Raw genomic sequence first — 20,042 nt, 5'->3', positions numbered from 1 at the left:
GTAGAAGAGGGTTCTTGGGGACCTTCTGGAACTGGCGCAAATTCTATCCCTGTAGCTACTTTAAAAGGGGTGAATCCTGTGCTGCTGTGTTATATGCCACCTCAGCAAATGGCTGGAGTCCTGCCCAGTTTGTTTGCTGGTGGTTGATACAGCAATGCAGGAACTGCTCCATCATTGTGTTAGCTCATTCAGCGGCTCCATTAGTACTCAGATGAAAAGCTTAACTGAGGCCCTGGGAGGACCCAATCATTTTTATAAAGTCCTTCCAGAACCTTGCTATAAACCGAACCCCCTGATCTGAAATGATGCACTTGGGCACCCCGTGCAGTAGATAAATATGCTGCAGAAACATCTTGGCTAGTCTCTGGACTGAGGGAAGACCAGGGCATGTGATAAAGTGGGCTTGCTTGGAGAACAGGTCCACTACAGTTCAGATCACCATATACATTGACTCTGTTTGAAATGCCTAAACAGCCTAATATGATATATAGAGTGTGAAGTCAGTTGGAACAAAATATATATGACTAGAACAAGGGATACTTTCTTTACTTAGAATGTATTTAATTCTTTTTTCATTGACAGGGAATCTTGAGAGGATCCTTAACTAGACTTCAGCTTCAGAACATGCCATGCTTTCTTAGTATTTAATTGTATCCTAATTTGAGTATTTCATAAAATAATTCCATATAATCACTTTAAGAACTGGAAGTATAAAATATTGAGTGGACAAGTGAAAAACCCAAGGAACAATTTATCTTGGGGGGAAAGGGGGAAACATTATTTTTTAAAAAACACCCTACAAATAAATGCTCCCACTGTGACAGTTCTATCCGATTCCGATTTTCCCAGCTGAAGAAAGGTATAATACATTTAACTAAAGTATCATAAAGGAATATAAGTAATCTCAAAAATATCTTATTTAACTTGTCTTTAACAGGATTTATGGATTTATCCCTTGTTTTTGAAAAACACATAACAAGGATCAGAAGAAACATCTCAGTGCCAGATGCTTTTGAAAACTGGAAAGTAAAAATCAGATTGATTTAAGAAAATGCATCACCTGAAGCCCTGGAAACAAAAGAACACTGACACTGACATCCCCTAAACTCTGCTGAAGATGTTACCTAGCCTGGTAATGAAACATTCAGAAACCAACCCACAAGCTCAGAGAATGAACCTTTACCCTCATAGTCTCTCTTCTCCATACAAGCAGTTGAAGGAAACTAAAGCTTCATCATCCTGACTTTCAACTTTATTGAGATCCATCAGTTTCAGAGAATCAAACTTTATTGAGATCAATCAATTTCACAGAATCAAACTTTATTATTTTTTTATTAAAGTTTTAACATACATTTTATCTTTAACAATCCCCCCTCCCCCTCCCATACCCATCCCTCCCTACCCCTCCCCCCCTCCCCCCCCCCGACTTCCCAGAGCTAAGTACAGGGTATAAAAACAAAAAAAAACAATCATGAACATCCAAATGCTAACAACCATAAACTCTAAAATCTATCACTCTCTAGCTCATATAGGATAACTACAAACACTATTACTATTAAATATAGAAAAAAGAAAAAAGAAAAGAAAGGAAGACTTATTCAAATGCTACATGAAAATTTTTAGTCCCATATTTGTTCTGGATATACTCAATCCATTTTCTCCACTCCATAATGTAACGTTCTTGCGAGTGATCTTTCAAATAAGCCGAGATCTTTGCCATCTCTGCCAGGTCAGAAACCTTTAAAGTCCATTCTTCTATAGTCGGCAGTTCCTCCTTCTTCCAATATTTATTTTATTTTTATTTTTATTCCATTTATATCCCGCCCTTCTCCGAAGACTCAGGGCGGCCTATTAAGAGTCTTGCTGCCGTAATTAAATTCAACATAATTAAATTAAATTAAATTAAATTCAACATCAACTTAGTGTCCACAACCGTAGCATCTGTAATTATACCTAACAAAAAAAGTTGCGGGCAAAACTTTATCCTTTGCTTGAAAATCTTCTGCATGTTCCACCAAATTTTTATCCAAAAGGCCTTAACCTTTTTACAAGTCCACCATATGTGAAAATATGTTGCATCTTCATCGCCACACCTCCAGCACTTGGGCTGATAATTCGGATACATACTTGCAAGCTTTTTAGGATCTAGATGCCATCTATAAAACATTTTATAAAAATTCTCTCTTAAGTTTTGAGCTTGTGTAAATTTTACGTTCCTCACCCAGATCTTTTCCCACGTATCCATTGTAATAACTTCTTGAATGTTTTGGGCCCATTTTATCATACAATCTTTAGCAAGTTCTGTTTCTGAGTCAATTTCTATCAGTGCAAGATATATCCGTTTGATATGTGCTGGACCCTGCTTTCTAATTTGCTTTATCAAATTTTCATCAGTCATTGTAAAACCAGTTTTCTGATCTTCTTTCCACCTGGCCTGTAGCTGAATATATTGGAACCAAGTTTGAACAATCTTCTCATCTCACAAGAGACTGTACGGTTTCAGACACCAGACATTTCTTTCCAAACTTAAAATCTCCTTATACGTGGTCACATCATGTTTAAAACCAACATTTATATTTTCTATTGCGTGTTTTGGGATTGCCCACAATGGTATCTTACAACCTAACTTATGTCTGTACTTCTTCCAAACTCTCAACAATGCTTGTCTTAAAATATGCGCTTTAAACACATTATCTACCTTTTTATCATACAACAAATATGCATGCCAGCCAAACAACAAGTCATGGCCATCAAGATTTAATAATCTCTCTTGTGTCAAATTAATCCAATCACTTATTCCTGCTAACGCAGCAGCTTCATAATATAATTTAAGATTGGGCATTTTGAGACCACCTCTTTCACGAGTATCCTGCATAATCTTAAGTTTAACTCGTGGCCTTTTCCCTGCCCAGACAAATTTATTGATACCTCGCTGCCATTCCTCCAGATTAGAATCTTTCTTAAGAACCGGTATCATTTGAAATAAGAATAAAAATTTAGGCAGGACATTCATTTTCACTGCTGCGATTCGCCCCAACAAAGACAATTGCAATTTTTCCCAGCTCTCCATTTCTTTTTGGATTTCCCCCCACAATCTTTCATAGTTATTTTTATATAACTTTGTATTAGAGGGTGACAAAAACACCCCCAAATATTTGACCCTCCTAACAATCTCAAATCCAGTTAGTCCTTCTAAAAGAGCCTTTTGCAATACTGTCATATTTTTGGCCAGAATTTTAGTTTTTTGTGCATTAACTTTAAATCCAGAAACCTTCCCATATTGCATTATTATCTCCATCAGGTCCACAACAGAGTTCTCTGGCTGGGTCACTGTAACAACCAGATCATCTGCGAACGCTCTCAATCTATAATCCTGATCTCTAATTTGTATACCCTTAATTCTTTCCGAACTCCGTATTTTTACCAATAATATCTCCAATGTTAACACAAATAACAAAGGCGATAACGGACACCCTTGCCTTGCGCCCTTCTCAATATTACAAACTTCAGTCAAACTATTGTTAACTATTATTCGGGCAGTTTGTTTTTGATATAATGCCCTAATTGGTTGCAAAAATTTATCCCCAAAATTCATTTTATCTAAAACTTTCATCAAAAATTGCCAATTCAATTGATCAAAAGCTTTTTCCGCATCTAAAAAAATTAGCGCCGCAGGGATCTGGTTATTCCTTTCCAGAAACTCTAACACATCAACTATATGCCTCACATTATTTTTCATTTGCCTACCACTGATAAACCCAGTTTGATCCCCATGACTCACCTGTTGCAGAACCCTCATCAGTCTATTAGCCAACACCTTAGCAAATATCTTATAATCTGTATTTAAAAGTGATATCGGTCTATAATTTTTTACTTGAGTAGCATCTTGATCTTCCTTCGGAATCAAAGAAATAAAAGCAGTTCTCCAAGACGGAGGCACCTTTCCCCCTCTCTGAATTATCTGAAACAGTTCCTTTAATGGCTTTATCAACTCCATTTGTAAATTTCTGTAATAAACCGCAGTCAAACCATCCGTACCTGGCGCTTTATCCAACTTCAATTCCTTAATTGCTGTAAGAATTTCTTCTTCTGTTATTAATTGGTTAATCTCCTCTTTTTGTGCCTGCGTAAGAACCGGGATGCTAGCATTCTCCAAATATACATCAATATCCTTTTCATTAATCTTCTCCTTAGCATATAACTTAGAATAAAAGTCCAGAAAGGCTTCCTTAATGAGATCCTGTTGAAACACCACCTTTCCCTTATGTTCAATTTTATCTATATTAGAAGCCCTTTGCTTTTTCCTAAGTCTATAAGCTAGCCATCTACCTGGCTTATTAGCATTGCAAAAAGTATTATGCCTAGCAAACCGCAAATTGGTTGCCACTTGGTCAGCCATTAATTTGTCAAATTGTCCTCTTAATAGCTTAATAACCTCCTTAGCCTTCACATCCAATGGGTTCAAGATCAAGGCCTTTTCTTTTTCCCTAATTTCGTTCTCCAATTCTTTCCTTCTGGCTTCCAAGGTACGTCTGTGTTTGTTATTCATATATATCAACACCCCTCTCATATAGGCCTTGCTAGCATCCCAAACCATGTCCATAGAAGTATCCTTATTCATATTAATTTCAAAAAAATCCTTCATCCGCTGTTTACATTCTTCCACATTTCTCTGATTTCTAAACAAGTTCTCATTTACGTGCCACGAGCGCCTATCTCTATTGTCCTTATTGATCTCTAACCAAACTGGACTATGGTCAGAAATAGCTCTTGCACAGATCTTTACCTTCTTAATCCTAGAAAAAAAGTCATTAGTCAGCAAAATAAAATCAATCCTGGAAAAAGATTGATGTCTATCAGAAAAAAAAGTATAATCCTTTTCATGCAGGTGAGTGTCACGCCAAATATCTCGCAGTTCCAAATCGTCCTTCATTTCAAAAAAAGATTTAGGCAATCTGGCATGACTCGGAGAGCGCTTAAAAGAACCAGCCTTATCCATCTGTACATCCAAAACACCATTCCAATCCCCCATAAAAATAAACGATTTGTAATCCAATTGAGTAAGCTTTGTATGAAGTGAGCTAAAAAAATCAGCTTGCTGTTGATTAGGAGCATACAGTCCAACTAAAAGCGTTTTTTTGCCTTCTAGCAGCAAATCTATCATAACATATCTTCCATGCTTATCTGCTTCAATTAATTCCGCTGATAAAGCGCTTTTAACATAAACAACCACTCCATTTTTCTTATTCATCGCAGAGGCAACAAATTGCGTGCCCAATCTTGAGTTCGATAAATACTTTTGGTCCATAGCCCTAATATGCGTTTCTTGCAAACATATAACATCAATCTTGAATTGTTTTAAATATTGAAAAACTTTTTCTCTTCTGTGGTGAATTTAGTCCATTAACATTCCAGGTTAGAAATTTAGTCGCCATGCGTGGCATCCCGAAGCTGTTGGAGCACATCTTTAATAGCCCCTCTGTCTTCTTTGGGCCGCGCTCCTCCCACTGCTTCACTGTAAGTACGCTTTGAGAATTCCATAAACTTCTGTTGGTCTTGCTCTTTTATTTGTTTTGCTCGTTTTAAAGCGGCACGTGTCACCCTCTGCTCTCCAACAACAGCCGACAAGGCTATAATTTGATCCCCTCCAGCACCATTCTCCTCTTTTTGTCCACCTTCAGCCTCTTGAGATTTCCCTTCTCCAAATCCCTTTGCAGCTTCCAGAAGTGATAGTGGGGTCGCTTTTAAAACATTATTGTAGAAGTCACGCGCCTGTGTCACAGTAACCAGACGGTATCGTTTACCTTCATGCATCACCACCAATCCGACAGGAATCTCCCATCTAAACTTTATTTCACGTTGCTTAAGTTCTTGCACGAGAAATGCAAAATCCTTCCTTCTCCTTAAAATCTTTGGAGGAATTTCTTTTAAAACCAAAACTTCTTGGTCAGCAATCACAACTTTAGTATCATAAGCGGCTTGAATAACTTCATCTTTGGTTTCTCTCTTTGTAAAATAAACCACCACATCTCTAGGTAGCTTTCTCTGTCTAGCAATCCATGAGTTTACACAAAAAACTTTATCCATGCATCCCTTTATTTCAGATGCTGGCTGACCCAATACTTCTTCCAAAGCCTCAGAAATCAGCTGCTTTAGGTCTTCTTTAGGATTCTCTTTTAAGCCCCTGATTCTAATAGCATGCTGCATCTGGTGATACTGGACAAGACTCAATTCTCCGTCCATTCTATCCCTTAACTCTTCATTCTCCAGTACCTTTACTTCTAATATAGCATTCTTTTGACTCAGATCCTCCACTTTTTCGTCCAAACTTTGCACACATTCAGCCACGCTTTGCACTGTAGACAAAATGTCTACCCTCATCGCACTAAACTTCTCTTCTATCCTCTCCTCCAATTTCTCCAGTTTCTCCTCCACCTTTGCCAATTTGTCACCCAGCATTTCTGATATTACCTGGGATTGTTTTTCCAAAGCATCTTCTAAATCCTTCGATGTCAATGCAGCAGGAGGAAGCAAAGCTTGCAACGATGTCTGTTGCACCGGGGAAGTTCCCGCACTCCGAAGAGTTTTTGAGGGAGGTTTAGCCGCCATCTTTTCACTTTCACTTGTTGCGCACTTTCACTTTAAGTTTATAAAGTCCATTAAGCTAGAGAGTAAAAATAAAAGTCCTCTTCACCTTGACCTCCTGTACCGCTCTGCCTGCTTCTTTTTATTCCAAGGTCTTTCCTTCTGGCAGGGGTGGTCACAAACGCCTGGCTCTGCTCCAAAAATCCCGGAGCAGAGACGCTGAACAGCTGGGAGCAACCCAGGCTACGGGGGAGTTCAATCCTTCAGCCGCCCAAGCTTTTAGCTCAGGCGGCCCCGGAGAACTCAACCCCTACCTGGGGCCTCACCCCCTCCTCTTCTCCCGAGGAGGGGGCTTCAAATCCACCCGAACAGCTGATCAACGCTGTTTCGGGTGAAAACAACTCAGCTGAGCAGCGGGCAGCCCGAAACGGCTGTCTCCGGCGCCACGCCGCCACCGGAACAATCAAACTTTATTGAAATCCATCCATTGAACTCCAAAACACATGCTTTCTTCATAGATGTATGAACATTTATCCTATTTTTGTATTCATGTAAAATAATGGTATGTATACTCCTATTTGCTCCCCAGCATTCATTAGAATGGCTGTGAGTGTGACTATTAAAAGAACAAGAAACATCTTACCTTGATCACCAAGAATATTTCTGGAGAAGGATATGTAAGAGAGAACACAGCTGAACGAGCTAGTGTAGAGATGGCAGGATGAGCACTGTGAGTTCGGAGAAGGCTTTTCATATGCTCCGAATTGAGATCAAAATAAAAATTTTCAGAGATCTATAAAATAGAGAGGACAGCAGTAAAAAATGCTACCAAATATCCTCATGACCTTCACAGCAATAAAAATAATACAAAAGGCAACATCTCTGTATCCAGATAAGAGGAAATTTTTAACTGCAGCTCTGATGAAATTGGAATCTGGCTTATCTAGTAGATGCTTGGGTCTACTCTTCATATAACAACAAGGGAACAAAAGTAATTTCCTTTGTCTTCTGCCAGACCTGCATAATATCCAGCAGATGTTTTAGCATAGGAGGAAATAATGGCTTTGGCCTTGGAGCTACACTTGTTTCCTATGCCCTGCCTAGAGGAACAGGAATTAACTAGCGGCATTCAGCCAGATGAAATCTTTGGATTTGTTTTTCTTATTTTAGCCATTGCAGAGATTTAGGGTGCCCATTTTCTCATTCAATCTTTCTCAAGCCATGCAAAATGATGATTTGATGAGGAGGTTAAAGGATGACCAAGACTCAACAAGACTTAAGGCACACATTTTGCCCTTTAATTCTTCTCAACATGGGAAAACCAGAAGTGAAATTTCTAGCAGAATTATATTGGTAATATCACATTTTGTAGGACTATGGAGACCTCAAATGGGGTTTTGGAGACCATGTGTGATCAACAGGTCAGGGACCTACGTATGCATTAATTAGCAATTTCAGAAAAATTATTAATACAAGAACTAATACATCACACAAAATAAAATCATCAAAACAATTTTAACGGGAAGCCCAGTAAGAGCTAGAGAGCAGTTGGACAAAGACATAAACGTGGATGATAAAGTTAGCAGGACATGCAACCCACTGAGTTTCTTATTGTGTCTGAGGCTACTGGGAATTTGAAAGGGGATCAAATAAGGTACAATCTACAACAGACATGTCAAACTCGCGTCACGTGACATCACACAACGTATCGGGACAGTTTTGCCATTGCCGGCAATGGGGTGGGCCGGCCGGGAGTTTGACACCCCTGATGTACAAGGAAGAAAGGTTCTCTGTTGCCATTTCCTATGCATCATCTGCTTAGCTCAGATGATCCATCCTTCATTCTTTGAAATTTGTAATTGAAGAAAGGATCATTAAGGAATTTGCTGCTTGAACCTAGAGACAAACTCCCTCTGAATGTTTTTGCTTCTTCTTGAGAAGAGAGGAAATATAAATAGCTACACATTCAGTGGAAGAAATGAACCTACTTCATGTAGTCTTAAGAAAGTGCTAATTAGATCTTGCATGTAATTCTTCAGAGCAATCCAGTTAATGCTCTCCATATCTATCAAACTAGGTTATCAGAAGGAACAGAATATAAAATCTGCCAAGGGCATTCTGCTGTGCCTATCTGGCTGGTTATCTTTGTCCGAAGTTGGTTCTAGTTGAACAGAGACCGGCATTGCCAATTACTTCTTGTCATTACCCAAGAAAAATTAGAAACAAGAAGTACCTTTTTCTTCTCTTTCACATCGTAGAGTGCCAGTGATCCAAAGATAGGTTCAACTTCTATTTCAAATCTAATCCATGGAAAGGAATATGAAAGAAATACATTGCAAAAAGTCGAATACCTTGTCCTGCTCTAGCAAATACAATGCTTAGGAATCTGGAGCTCTACATCAAAAAGGAATCATGAACCATCACTGCCACTCCTCCATCCATGATTTCTAATATAAGCAAAATAAGACTTGTTTCTTCTAATAACTCATCTAAATGAAACAAGATGCTCAACTGCCATTGGATAAATGAACTTTTCTGATCTTAAGTACTGGTGCCCCTCAGAAATCCCAAGATAAATCTCCCTACAAAGCATTTTCACACTATTTTGCTTCATCATTATGGTGGACTTTGATGCGTCAAAGTAAGATGGACCCTTTCCCATCTCTCCTCTCTGTAATGACACAGCTGAGGTCCTCAAGAGTATGAATCATAACTAGCAATAATTTTACATAAAACATTCTTCTACTATTTCCTTATCAAATACTTGAACAGATTTCAGTGAAATTTACTGTTAAACAAGCATAGATGGTTTTAAGCAAAATTCTATTTCTACCAAAAAGGGAGGCTTTTGCAGTCATTCCACAATGGAAATCTGTAGATAAACAAGTTGTAGGAAGTCCCATACAACATTCAGAAGTTAATGACTGTTCAAACTTAAGAAGTGTAGTAATGGAGGGAGGTAACATCTTGCATTTCCCCATATTTTTTCTATCAATCAAAATCCATTAGAGGCAAATGTCTACTGACTGGTCATGCCAAGAAGTCTCTTTCTGTGTCTATTCTAAATATGTGGGCATTACGAAATGCATTTCTGGGCATCCGTTTGGCAGGCTGGGCTGCCAGGAGCATGCAGCTTCCACTGCTCATGAATATGAATCCAAAACCAAAGTGACTTCTCAAGTAACTCTCCCATCTACCTGTTTGCAGTGTATCACAGAAGTCTGCTGTGTAAACAGAATTGAGTGATAATGTAGCTCCTTCACATTATGGCAGCAAATGCACACACATGTGCATCCTCCAGCAAAACCAATAAACGTGAAGCTGTACCTTGGATGGCATCTTTTGGTCCCCTTTTTTGCACTAACCATTAAGCTTAAAAGACCATTTTAGTCTGCATTCAATCATTTTTCTCTACCTGACATTTGGCAGCTCTATGTTGCCAGAAATTGTGACTTACTTACTTCAGAGACAAGCATTTCACTAAGAACCTCTGCCCAAAGTGCTCTTTTGGAATTTCTGGGATGCTGCACCGTTCTATTGCCTCCTCCTGGGAAGTCAAAGTAACATATGTCATTGACCCAATTGTGAGCCAGAGGCTAAGAGAGATGAAGGCTTTGAAAGCTCATAAAATACTGTGTTATTATTCTGCATCCGTCTTTGCATTTATCTGTACAACATTCCAATAATTCTTCTCCTTTATTTGCTTAGGTCATTTATTTCCCTTAAAAGAGTTCAATCCATGTTTATGAGATTTACTGTTCAAGTACCTTGCTGCTTTCCAAATGTGGTGCTTCATTGTGGCCCACTTAATTATCTAAACTTCTGCCTGGAGTTATATCTTCTCTTGCTGGCTTAAGTGCTCCCCCCACCAGTTGGTTTGACCCCTTTAATTGTGACTAATAGCTTTCTGTCTTTCTGGTACCAGGCATTACATATTAAATTGCCACTTTATAGCTTTACATGAGCAGCTCTCACACTGGTGGGCTATGAACGTGCACTAGCTGATCTGAAACAATGGGCTGTCAACTTAGAACTGCAAATTCATCAGTTCTACCAAGAAGCCTATTTTTGAGGCATTCTGCATATTTTCTCCCACCAATCAGATATCGAAACTACCTAACAATTCTGAAATTTAGAAGGGACCTATCCTTGGCTAGATTTAATGCCCTCCCAACAGCTGTTACTGAAGAAAGATACCAAAATATTCCTTTGAACAAAGACTGTCCATGTGATGGAGAAATAATTGAAACAATGGATCATGTTATTTTTTTATTGTCCCCTCACCTGGAATTATTGTCTTCATTTTTCATTAAGCATCCTGGTCATTCTGACTCCTTCTATCATAAATTATTACTATTTGATCAATCTGATCTCACTTGGTTGACCATAGCTAAGTAGTGCTCTATAGTTTTTACAGTATGCTGTAGTATATCCTCTAATTTTTCTTAAATATTTTAAAATGTTGTATTTTTCTCTTTTTATTTTAATTAATTGTGAGTTTTTTGTTTTATCTGCTGGTTATGACTAAATAAAGATTAGTTGGTTGGTTAATTGTTACTTCAGGGGGTTATAAGAACAAACAAGCAACTAAAAATAAGCAATCATGACCTTGGGATGCAAAAATTGACCAATCCAAGGTTTCATAAAGAGAAAATATAAGGTCATACAAAGCCAGTTACCACCACTAGTGCTGCCCACCAAGACTTAGTGAGGATTGTGTTCCTTTGTTATCAGAATCAATGGAAATAGAATCCCTTAAATCTTTGTCAAAACTCAGCAAAGACCACAGCATGGAAAAATAATCTACACAACCTGCTGCCTGCTCCTTTTGTGCAAACACGTGCATTTGTAGGCCCATGTGGCTCCCATCTGTTGGATCCTATCAGGTTCCTAGAAGGCTAAAGGGAATCACAATATCGCTACTCACTTCATCAGGGGCTGAGTAAAGGGCCAAGATCTCCTGATGTCGGTTCTTCTTGCGCAGCTCCTCATTAGTGCGGTCAGTCTCTTCAATGGCAGTACGCACCAAGAGTGAACGCAATAAAAAGTCAGCTGCAGAATTCTTCAGGTCAAAGATACTGGATATCCAACTGCCTCTGGGCATATCTTCCAAGGAACCAGAGCAGTGCTTTGTGTCATCCTGAAACATAGATGGAGCATTTGTTTTTAAGGCAAGGGGGAATGTCTATGTACAGCCCTATAGAGAATGAAGAGTAGTAGTGCTACTTCTGACAGCAAATTTAGAGAAGTACCTTGCAAATGAGCACCAATCCAGAGTTTGCTGCTCAGAATATATGTCAAGTGTTGCCTTTTTGTATGCAGACATCCTAGCCAAGATAGCATTGCTTATAAGTGACTTAGCCTTCTTTTCCAATGTTAGAGCAGACGACCAGTATACATGAAGTGAGACAAGAATTCATACTACAAGACTGAGGATAGGTAGAAGACAAGGTCTCTTCTTTACTCTCCATCTTTTATGCAATCCAGCAATTATTTCCCCTAATTTTGCATCTTAGATTTTGCAAATATCAAATACTACCCTTGTGAGCTAAAAAAATATGGCTTTTTAAAAAGCCTCTTTCCATGCCAAAAGTAAATAATAGAAAAATTCGGTCAAGATAGCTGTATACTGCATATTATCTGGGTTAATTTCCCAACTTGTTTTTTGAACTCCCTGAAATTTAAGAAAGCTGGCAAAGCCATTTAGGGAAATGATAGTACAGGTAGTCCTTGACTTACAAACATTCATTAAGTGACCATTCAAAGTTACAATGGTACTGGAAAAGTGACTTATGAACATTTTTCACACTTATGATCATTGCAGCATCCCCATAGTCACATGATCAACTGGGCATGTATTTATGACAGTTACAGTGTCTTGATGTCACATGATCACCTTTTACAACCTTCTGACAAGCAAAGTCAATGGGGAAGTCATTTAACAACCGTGTTACTAATTTAACAACTACAAATATGTTGCAAGTTGTTAATTTAACAAATATGGCAAGAAACGTTGTAAAATGGAGCAAAACTCACTTAACTCTTGCTTAGCAATAGAAATTTTGGGCTCAATTATGTCTGTAAGTTGAGAACTATAGTACACTGTGCACTTCTGAATATGGCCTCACATTCTAGAACTGGTTTTAGATAAGGTTTGGGGTTTGTGAGATTTCTGCATATGCTTTTGGCATAAAAACAAATCAGCTGTGTTCTGAAAATTTGCCACACTGCATGTACTTTAACCCTTTCTACAGCTTAATCCTAGATGATATGTTTACAGATGCAATAGCCTGATTTATAGGAACCTGAATTTCAAATCCATATGTTCAGAAAGGTCAGTCAGATTACAAACATTGATATAGCTGGGGTCACAACTTTCCTGTCAAGGACATAAACCAAAGAGTGCTTGTGGAATTTTTCTGTGAATCAAGATATCACTCACTAAAGATTCTAGAACAGATTCTAGATGGCCATCTGTTCTTATGGCAGATGGACATCATCCTCTCACCCACATTACATAAAGAAAACTGAAGGTTGACAAACAAGTTGCTTAATATAAATTATTACATTCTCACTTGACTTACCGTACCCCCTTGACTGATCCTCTCTTCAACTACTTCATCTAATTCAAAGACTTGCTTAGATAATCCTTTCTGTCTTTCCCTTTGCCTCTCAGCAATCATGGCATTATACATTGTACTCAGTTTCTGGTACCTAAATAAATAAAGGCAGAAAAATAATATTACTTTTGTTGGAAAACTATTGATAGCATGAATGCAGAAAAAGATTGAAAGGCAATCTCATCAAATGCATCCTAGATTAATTTATCTTTCTATGAATATTTGAGTGAACTGTACAATTTCTTAAGAATTCTGCTTTCTCTGAAATGAAATTATTTTTAACACTGGCATTCAATCACTCTCAGAATTAAACTGGGTTTTTCTACATTTCTCATACAGGTATTATTATTATTACTATTTAGATTTATTACAGCCACCCTACTCCAAAAGACTCTGGATAAATTTCCTTCAAAAGCAGAGAAGGGGAAACTTTCTTTCTATGACCACATTTTCTTGGGGAACATAGATACAGTGGGCATTGGTGGAACCCAAACAAACTTCTCTTTTTTTCTACCACTCCTTCATTATCATCTTTATTAAATTACACTCAAGATATCATGTAGCTTTCTAAGTCAAATTCTGCCTTCTATGCCATAATATGTCTCTGGAAATCAGGGTTAGTTGCCAGGAACTGCAGAGGTTGGGCGGTGATGTACATTTGATCTGAATGGAGGAAGATAATATTTTTGAGATTTCCAAAAAAAAAAGGGGGGGAAGGGGAAGTGTGAACCTGGCACAGGTTCTACACTGATCAAGTACAGAATTCAGAGGGTTTTGATTGTTGCCCTACATTTCTGTAGAAACTGCTCTGAGAGTGTTTTGTTCATAACCAGTAAACAGATACTTTAAAGCAGTGGTGACGAACCTATGGCACAGATGCCAGAGGTGGCACTCAGAGCCCTCTCTGTGGGCACCCGCACCATGCCCCAGAGGTGGCAACTGTCCCTCTTCAACCAGCCGCCTGCTAATTTGCCGAGATCCCATGTGGCTAAATGCATGCTGGCACGGCTGGTTTCCCTCCCCTGCATCCTGTCCCTCCTGGCCTTGCATGCTCTCCTTTTCCCAGGCACGACCCACTGCATCACCTCCTCAGCTGTTGGCCGACCATCCATCTTGGAGGCGGCTTCTTTGAACTGCTGGCGACGGGCTGTGGAGACCCAGAGTGCGCCTGTCGAGGGGCCAGCAGGCTGTGGCTACTGACGGACACCGTTGGCCCCCATGCGCTTGCTGGCCTCTGTGTGCAGGGATGATGGTGTCAGGCAACAACTGCCCCAGCCCTTGCCTTGCCCCATGGCAATGGCACCCCCACCCTGCCTCGCCTCACCCCACAGGATGAGTCTCCTGCCTACCGCCCCACCTGCCACAGACCTCCTGGAGCTCCCCCAACCCTGCCCATCCCCCACAGGTGTCCCTCCCTACGAGCAACATTGAGGTGACCACATCCACCTTGGCCACACCCACCCAATCTTCCATGACCACCTCAGCCACACCCACCCAGTGGGCCACACCCACCTGGCACCCAGCAAAAAAATAAGTGGGTTTTGGGTTGCAGTTCGGGTACTCAGTCTCTAAAAGTTTCGCCACCACTGCTTTAAAGAATATTTGAAGCATTTTCTGCCAGCCAAAGATAGGGAATTTAAAATGGGGAGCATATCTTTTGCAATCATATGCTTGCTATGTCTGGACAAACACTATTATGGTAGCCTCAAGGCTATGAACTGTAAACACACTATACACATATAAAAAATGCCTGGCCCATTTCCCCAGATGTCTTTTCAGAAATATTTAGTAAGAGTAAATATGTGATGTAATATCCTATTCAGTACTTCTCAAGCGTCCCCCAGCCTCAGATCCAGCCAACAGTGTCCTGGAGAAGGCCTCCGGCACCCACATCAGGCCTCTGGATGGCTGTGGAAGTATTCCCCTGCCTCAGATCCAGGCAGCAGTGGCCTGGAGAAGGTGTCCAGCACCTGTATCAGGCCGCTGGAGGGCCACGGAAGCATCCCCCGGTCTCAGATCCAGGTGGCAGCAGGAACCGCAGCAGACCAGGGCAGAATTCCATAATATCTTCTCATGCTATCTATATGGCTAATACAATGGTCCAGTATCTTATTCAAAACATTCTGAAATCAACAACTTAGATTCCCAATTAGAAAACTTTAAACAGATTGTCACAAAAAATGAACAAAGAATTCAAAAAGTAGAAGATGTCACTAGAGACCAACCAAAAGTTGGCAGAACTGAAAGATGAGAACCAAGCCATCTTATTTCCTAAGATTCCAAAACATAATAGATAAAGAAGAGGATCTTGCGGATTTGATAACGGAGCTATTGGCTGAAGTGCTGGAAATCAGGAAACAAGAAATGGAAGGAGAATTAGATCAAATATTTCAAGTCAACTCAAGCTACTCAAGAAGAAATAAAGTCCCGAGAGAAGTACATGTTAGATTTGTCAAAAGATCGATAAGGGATGAGATTTTGAGAAGAGTGAGAGATGACCCTCTGCGATACAAAGAAAAAGAGACTGTAGTCCTGAAGCAGATTCCCAGGAGAATAAGAGATGTACGAAGAGAATACCAATTCCTGACTAGAAAATTAACTGGAAAAAGAGTGAATTTCAGATGGCTGATTCCAGAAGGGATCCTAATCAACTGGGATGGGAAAAGATACAGATTGGACACACCACTTAAGGAAATGGAGTTTTACCATAACCATAAAGTGTTTATGGAAGGGGAAGGTGCAGAACCCTGTCCAGAGAGAGGAATAAAGAGACAGGAAGAAATGGCAATAGAAGGAGCAGCTAAGCCAAGGGAAAAAGAAGAAACTGAAAATATAAAGACAGAAGAAGTGGTGAGCGCAAGAGAACAGAGACAGATAAGAACAACTAGGTTAAGACCTATATATAATTGAAGGAGATGGAGAAGGAAAATGGGATTCTTTCAATGAATGTAAATGGACTGAACTCCCCTATAAAAAAAGGGGGGGGGGAAATTACATGACTACAAAGATTAAAAATGGACATAATTTGTCTCTAAGAAACACATATTAAGAGACAACACTATAAATTATTGGAGCAACTGAAAATGGGGAAACTTCATTTTGCATTAGCTCAACAAAAGAAAAGAGGAATATCTGTATATATTAAAGAAATAATGAATTCCTAACAAATCTATGCAGATAAAGAGGGAAAAATATTGATGGTGGAAATAATGATAAACCAAAAGCAGATACTGATAGTAGCAATATATGCACCTAATAACAAGTAAGAAGAGTTCTAGCAAAAATTCATTAAAAAATCGTGGAATTAGAATACCAAAACATTTGTTTAATGGGAGATTTTAATGCAATAGTAGATGAAATACTGAACTATAAAAGTGGTAAAATAGGGAAAAAAGGGAAAAATATACTTCCTAAAACTTTTTTAAAAATGGCAGAAGAAATTTGTATCCAGGACATATGGAGAGAAAAGAACCCCCCAAAAATCACAATATGCTTTCTATTCAAACAGACACAAATCATGGTCCAGAATTGATATGATATGGATATCTCTTGAATTCAGCATGATTATACAAGAGATTGAGATAGAATCTAATACATGAGCAGATCACAACCCAAATAAAGATGATTTGGAGATGAACCAAGAAAAAAATTAAGATGGTCTATGAATAAATCTTTATTAAAAGAGAAAGAGTTTATACAAATAGCAAAAAAAAATGGATTTTTTCCCCAAAATAAATAAAAAAGAAGAGACATCCCTTCAAAATGTGTGGGATACGGCTAAAGCATACTTCAGAGTATTGGCTATAACCAAATGGCAAAAAAGAATAAAGAAAAAAAACAACAGTTAAAGCTACAGGAAGAACCTATGAAATTAGAATTAGAATTACAAATAGATCCACAAAAGAAAACACTTAAAAAAACCAATGGAATTAATAAAACACAAAATAAATCTAGTAGAGGCCAAAAAAATGGCGCAACATATCAAAAGGGCCAAACAGAACTTTTTTGAAAATGCTAATAAACCAGGGAGGTGGCTAGCATACAAACTGAAAAAAGAAAGAGAAAAAAGTGATAAATAAATTGCAAGACTCAAAAGGAGATCTACATTTTCAAAATGATATAATTGAAAAAATAATTAGACTTCTTTGAGAATAATAATAATAATGAAGAAGAAGAAGAAGAAGAAGAAGAAGAAGAAGAAGAAGAAGAAGAAGAAGAAGAAGAAGAAGAAGAAGAAGAAGAAGAAGAAGTTGAAAGGGACCTTGGAGGTTATCTAGTCCAGGGGTCAGCAACCTGAAACAGTGAAAGAGCCACTCGGAACCGGTTCCCTCACAAAAGGAAAAACTGGGAGCCGCAAAAAATGTGTGCGCATGTGCGTACATGCGAGCATGCGCAGAACGGGGTTTGACTGAAGAGTGGAACCAAGGCGAGATATGCACCTATCCTGCATATTTGAATTGATTGGTTGAACTTTTTTAGTCCCACATTTTTTGGGGGGGACTGTGCATGGCAGAGAACTGGGAGCCGCGGGTTGCAGACCTGAGATCTAGTCCAACCCCCTGCTCAGGCAGGAAACCCTATACCATTTCAGACAAATGGCTGGCCAGTCTCTTCTTAAAAACTTCCAATGTTGGAGCATTCACAACTTCTGGAGGCAGGTTGTTCCACTGATTAATTGTTCTGTCAGGAAGTTTCTCCTTAGTTCTAGGTTGCTTCTCTCCTTGACTAGTTTCCATCTGTTGCTTCTTGTCCTACTTTCAGCTGCTTTGGAGAATAGCTTGACTCCCTCCTCTTTGTGGCAGCCCCTGAGATATTGGAACACTGCTATCATGTCACCCCTCACCCTTCTCTTCGTTAAACTAGACATACCCAATTCCAGCAACCGTTCCCTATATGTTTTAGCCTCCAGTCTCCCAATCATCTTTGTTGCTCTTCTCTGTACTCTTTCTGGAGTCTCAACATCTTTTTTACATCATGGTGATCAAATCTGGATGCAGTATTCCAGGTGTGGCCTTACCAAGGCATTGTAAAGTGGTATTAATACTTCATGTGATCTTGATTCTATCCCTCTGTTAATGCAGCCTAGCACTGTGTTGGCTTTTTTGGCAGCTGCAGCACCCTGCTGGCTCATATTGAAGTGATTGTCCACTAGGACTCTGAGATCCCTTTCACAGTTACTACTATTGAGCAAGGTCCCCCCTATACTATACCTGTATCATATACTGTATATGATACAGAGGAAACTTCTCAAGAAAAAATAAAGCACTATATTAAAAATGCAGATTTACCAAAAATCCCAGAGAATATACAAAACATCTGAACTGAAAAATATCAATGATGGAGATGACAGAGGCTATAAAAAGACAAAAAAATGATAAAACTCCAGGCCCAGACGGATTACCAGCAGTTATATAAATGTCTACAAGACACTTTAAGTCCAATAATGAAAGAACTATGCAATGAAGCACTTTTAGAGGCTAAAATACCAAATACATGGACAGAAGCTAATATCACTTTCATATCCAAAGAAGACTGAGACCTGACGCAAATAAAGAATTATAGACCAATATCTCTATTAAACGTGGACTACAAAAATTTTGCCTCAATAATAGCAGAAAGACTAAAGAAATTTTTGACTGAATTTATACATACAGATCAAAATGGATTCTTACCTAAAAGACAAATAAAAAATAACTTAAGAATGATCCTAGACATTTTGGAATACTATGAACTTCACCCAGGGAAACAGATGGTGTAAATATTTCTAGATGCACAGAAGGCTTTTGACAATGTAAACTGGCAATTTATATTTCAACAACTAGATGAAATGGATTTTGGAAAAAACTGCATAAATATAATTAAAACAATTTATTACAGACAAACAGCCAAAGTAATCATAAATGGAGATTTTACAGAAAATTTCAATATTAAAAAAGGCACAAACAAGGGTGTCCACTATCCCCATTGTTATTTATATTAACATTGGAGGTACTAAATAGAAATATTAGGCAAGATACAGAAATTAAGGATTGGAAATAAAAGATGAAAAATACAAATTACAAGCATTTGAAGATGATTTGGTTTTTATACTAGAAGAGCCCCTTGAGACAAGCCCTAAGCTTATGAAAAAGATAAAAGATTCTAGTTAAGAATACATACATGGTTAGAGAAATGATTAAAAACATACAGATTTTAAGAGGCTTCAGGTTTGCCAACAGTCGTAAATGGACGCCTGGAGGACAGCTCCCATCTTCCACGTCCAGATTCACATCGCTGGGGGGTCCGAAAAGGACCGAAGAGTTGCCCTGGAGGGGTGTCCAGACAGAAGGGGCTTTTGCAGAAATGCAGGGGGGGCAGCAACCCCCCCGTTAGTGCCTGCATTCCCTTTGTACCGGCGGACGAAAGACTGAACATAGGAATATGGCCAGTTCCTAGGCTGCAGACAGCTGAAGTCAAATCACCATCAGGCAACATTAAAGCAGCGTGGAAGAGACGAGGGTAAGATTCCTCTCTTGTACCTTATTCATCTTTTTTTTCACCTAATTAAGCTGCTAAGTATTTTCCCCCTTGTGGAGAGGGAGGGGTTTTTTTAACCCTCCCTTTGGAAGGCGGCGAACAAATTCAGGGGTGTTTTTTGGAAACAAAAGAATGTTTAAGAAAGAAATAACAAAAGAAAAGAACTTTTAAAGTACTTGGGGCACACTCAGTGGCTAAATTTGAAATTGCAATTCTGACTTTCTCTTTAAAATAAACCAAGAAAATATTTAAGCAAACAAGATAAAGAGTAACCTTGAACATCAGATGTGAAAGCTTACAATGGAAGAGTTTCGAAAACAA

The 20,042-nt window shown here is 38.9% G+C and overlaps 1 protein-coding gene across 1 annotated transcript in view; it reads right to left on the bottom strand.

Annotated features, from left to right (window-relative positions):
• The window catches only part of LOC310635580 (dedicator of cytokinesis protein 7-like), a gene marked incomplete at its 5' end in the record, with an annotated part of 198,900 nt that overhangs the window by 143,126 nt on the left and 35,732 nt on the right, over positions 1–20,042 (bottom strand). The window contains 5 exons of the mRNA XM_083354666.1: positions 7,229–7,378; positions 8,819–8,885; positions 10,047–10,132; positions 11,513–11,725; positions 13,170–13,299. Coding sequence (XP_083210792.1) covers positions 7,229–7,378; positions 8,819–8,885; positions 10,047–10,132; positions 11,513–11,725; positions 13,170–13,299 — 646 coding nt within the window. The remainder of the gene's footprint in view (positions 1–7,228; positions 7,379–8,818; positions 8,886–10,046; positions 10,133–11,512; positions 11,726–13,169; positions 13,300–20,042) is intronic.

The sequence above is a fragment of the Vipera ursinii genome (assembly GCF_947247035.1).
Source record: "Vipera ursinii genome assembly, chromosome: 2".
Lineage (NCBI taxonomy): Eukaryota > Metazoa > Chordata > Lepidosauria > Squamata > Viperidae > Vipera > Vipera ursinii.
Note: the sequence above shows the minus strand (reverse complement) of the source record. Positions and strands in the feature narration are given on the sequence as shown.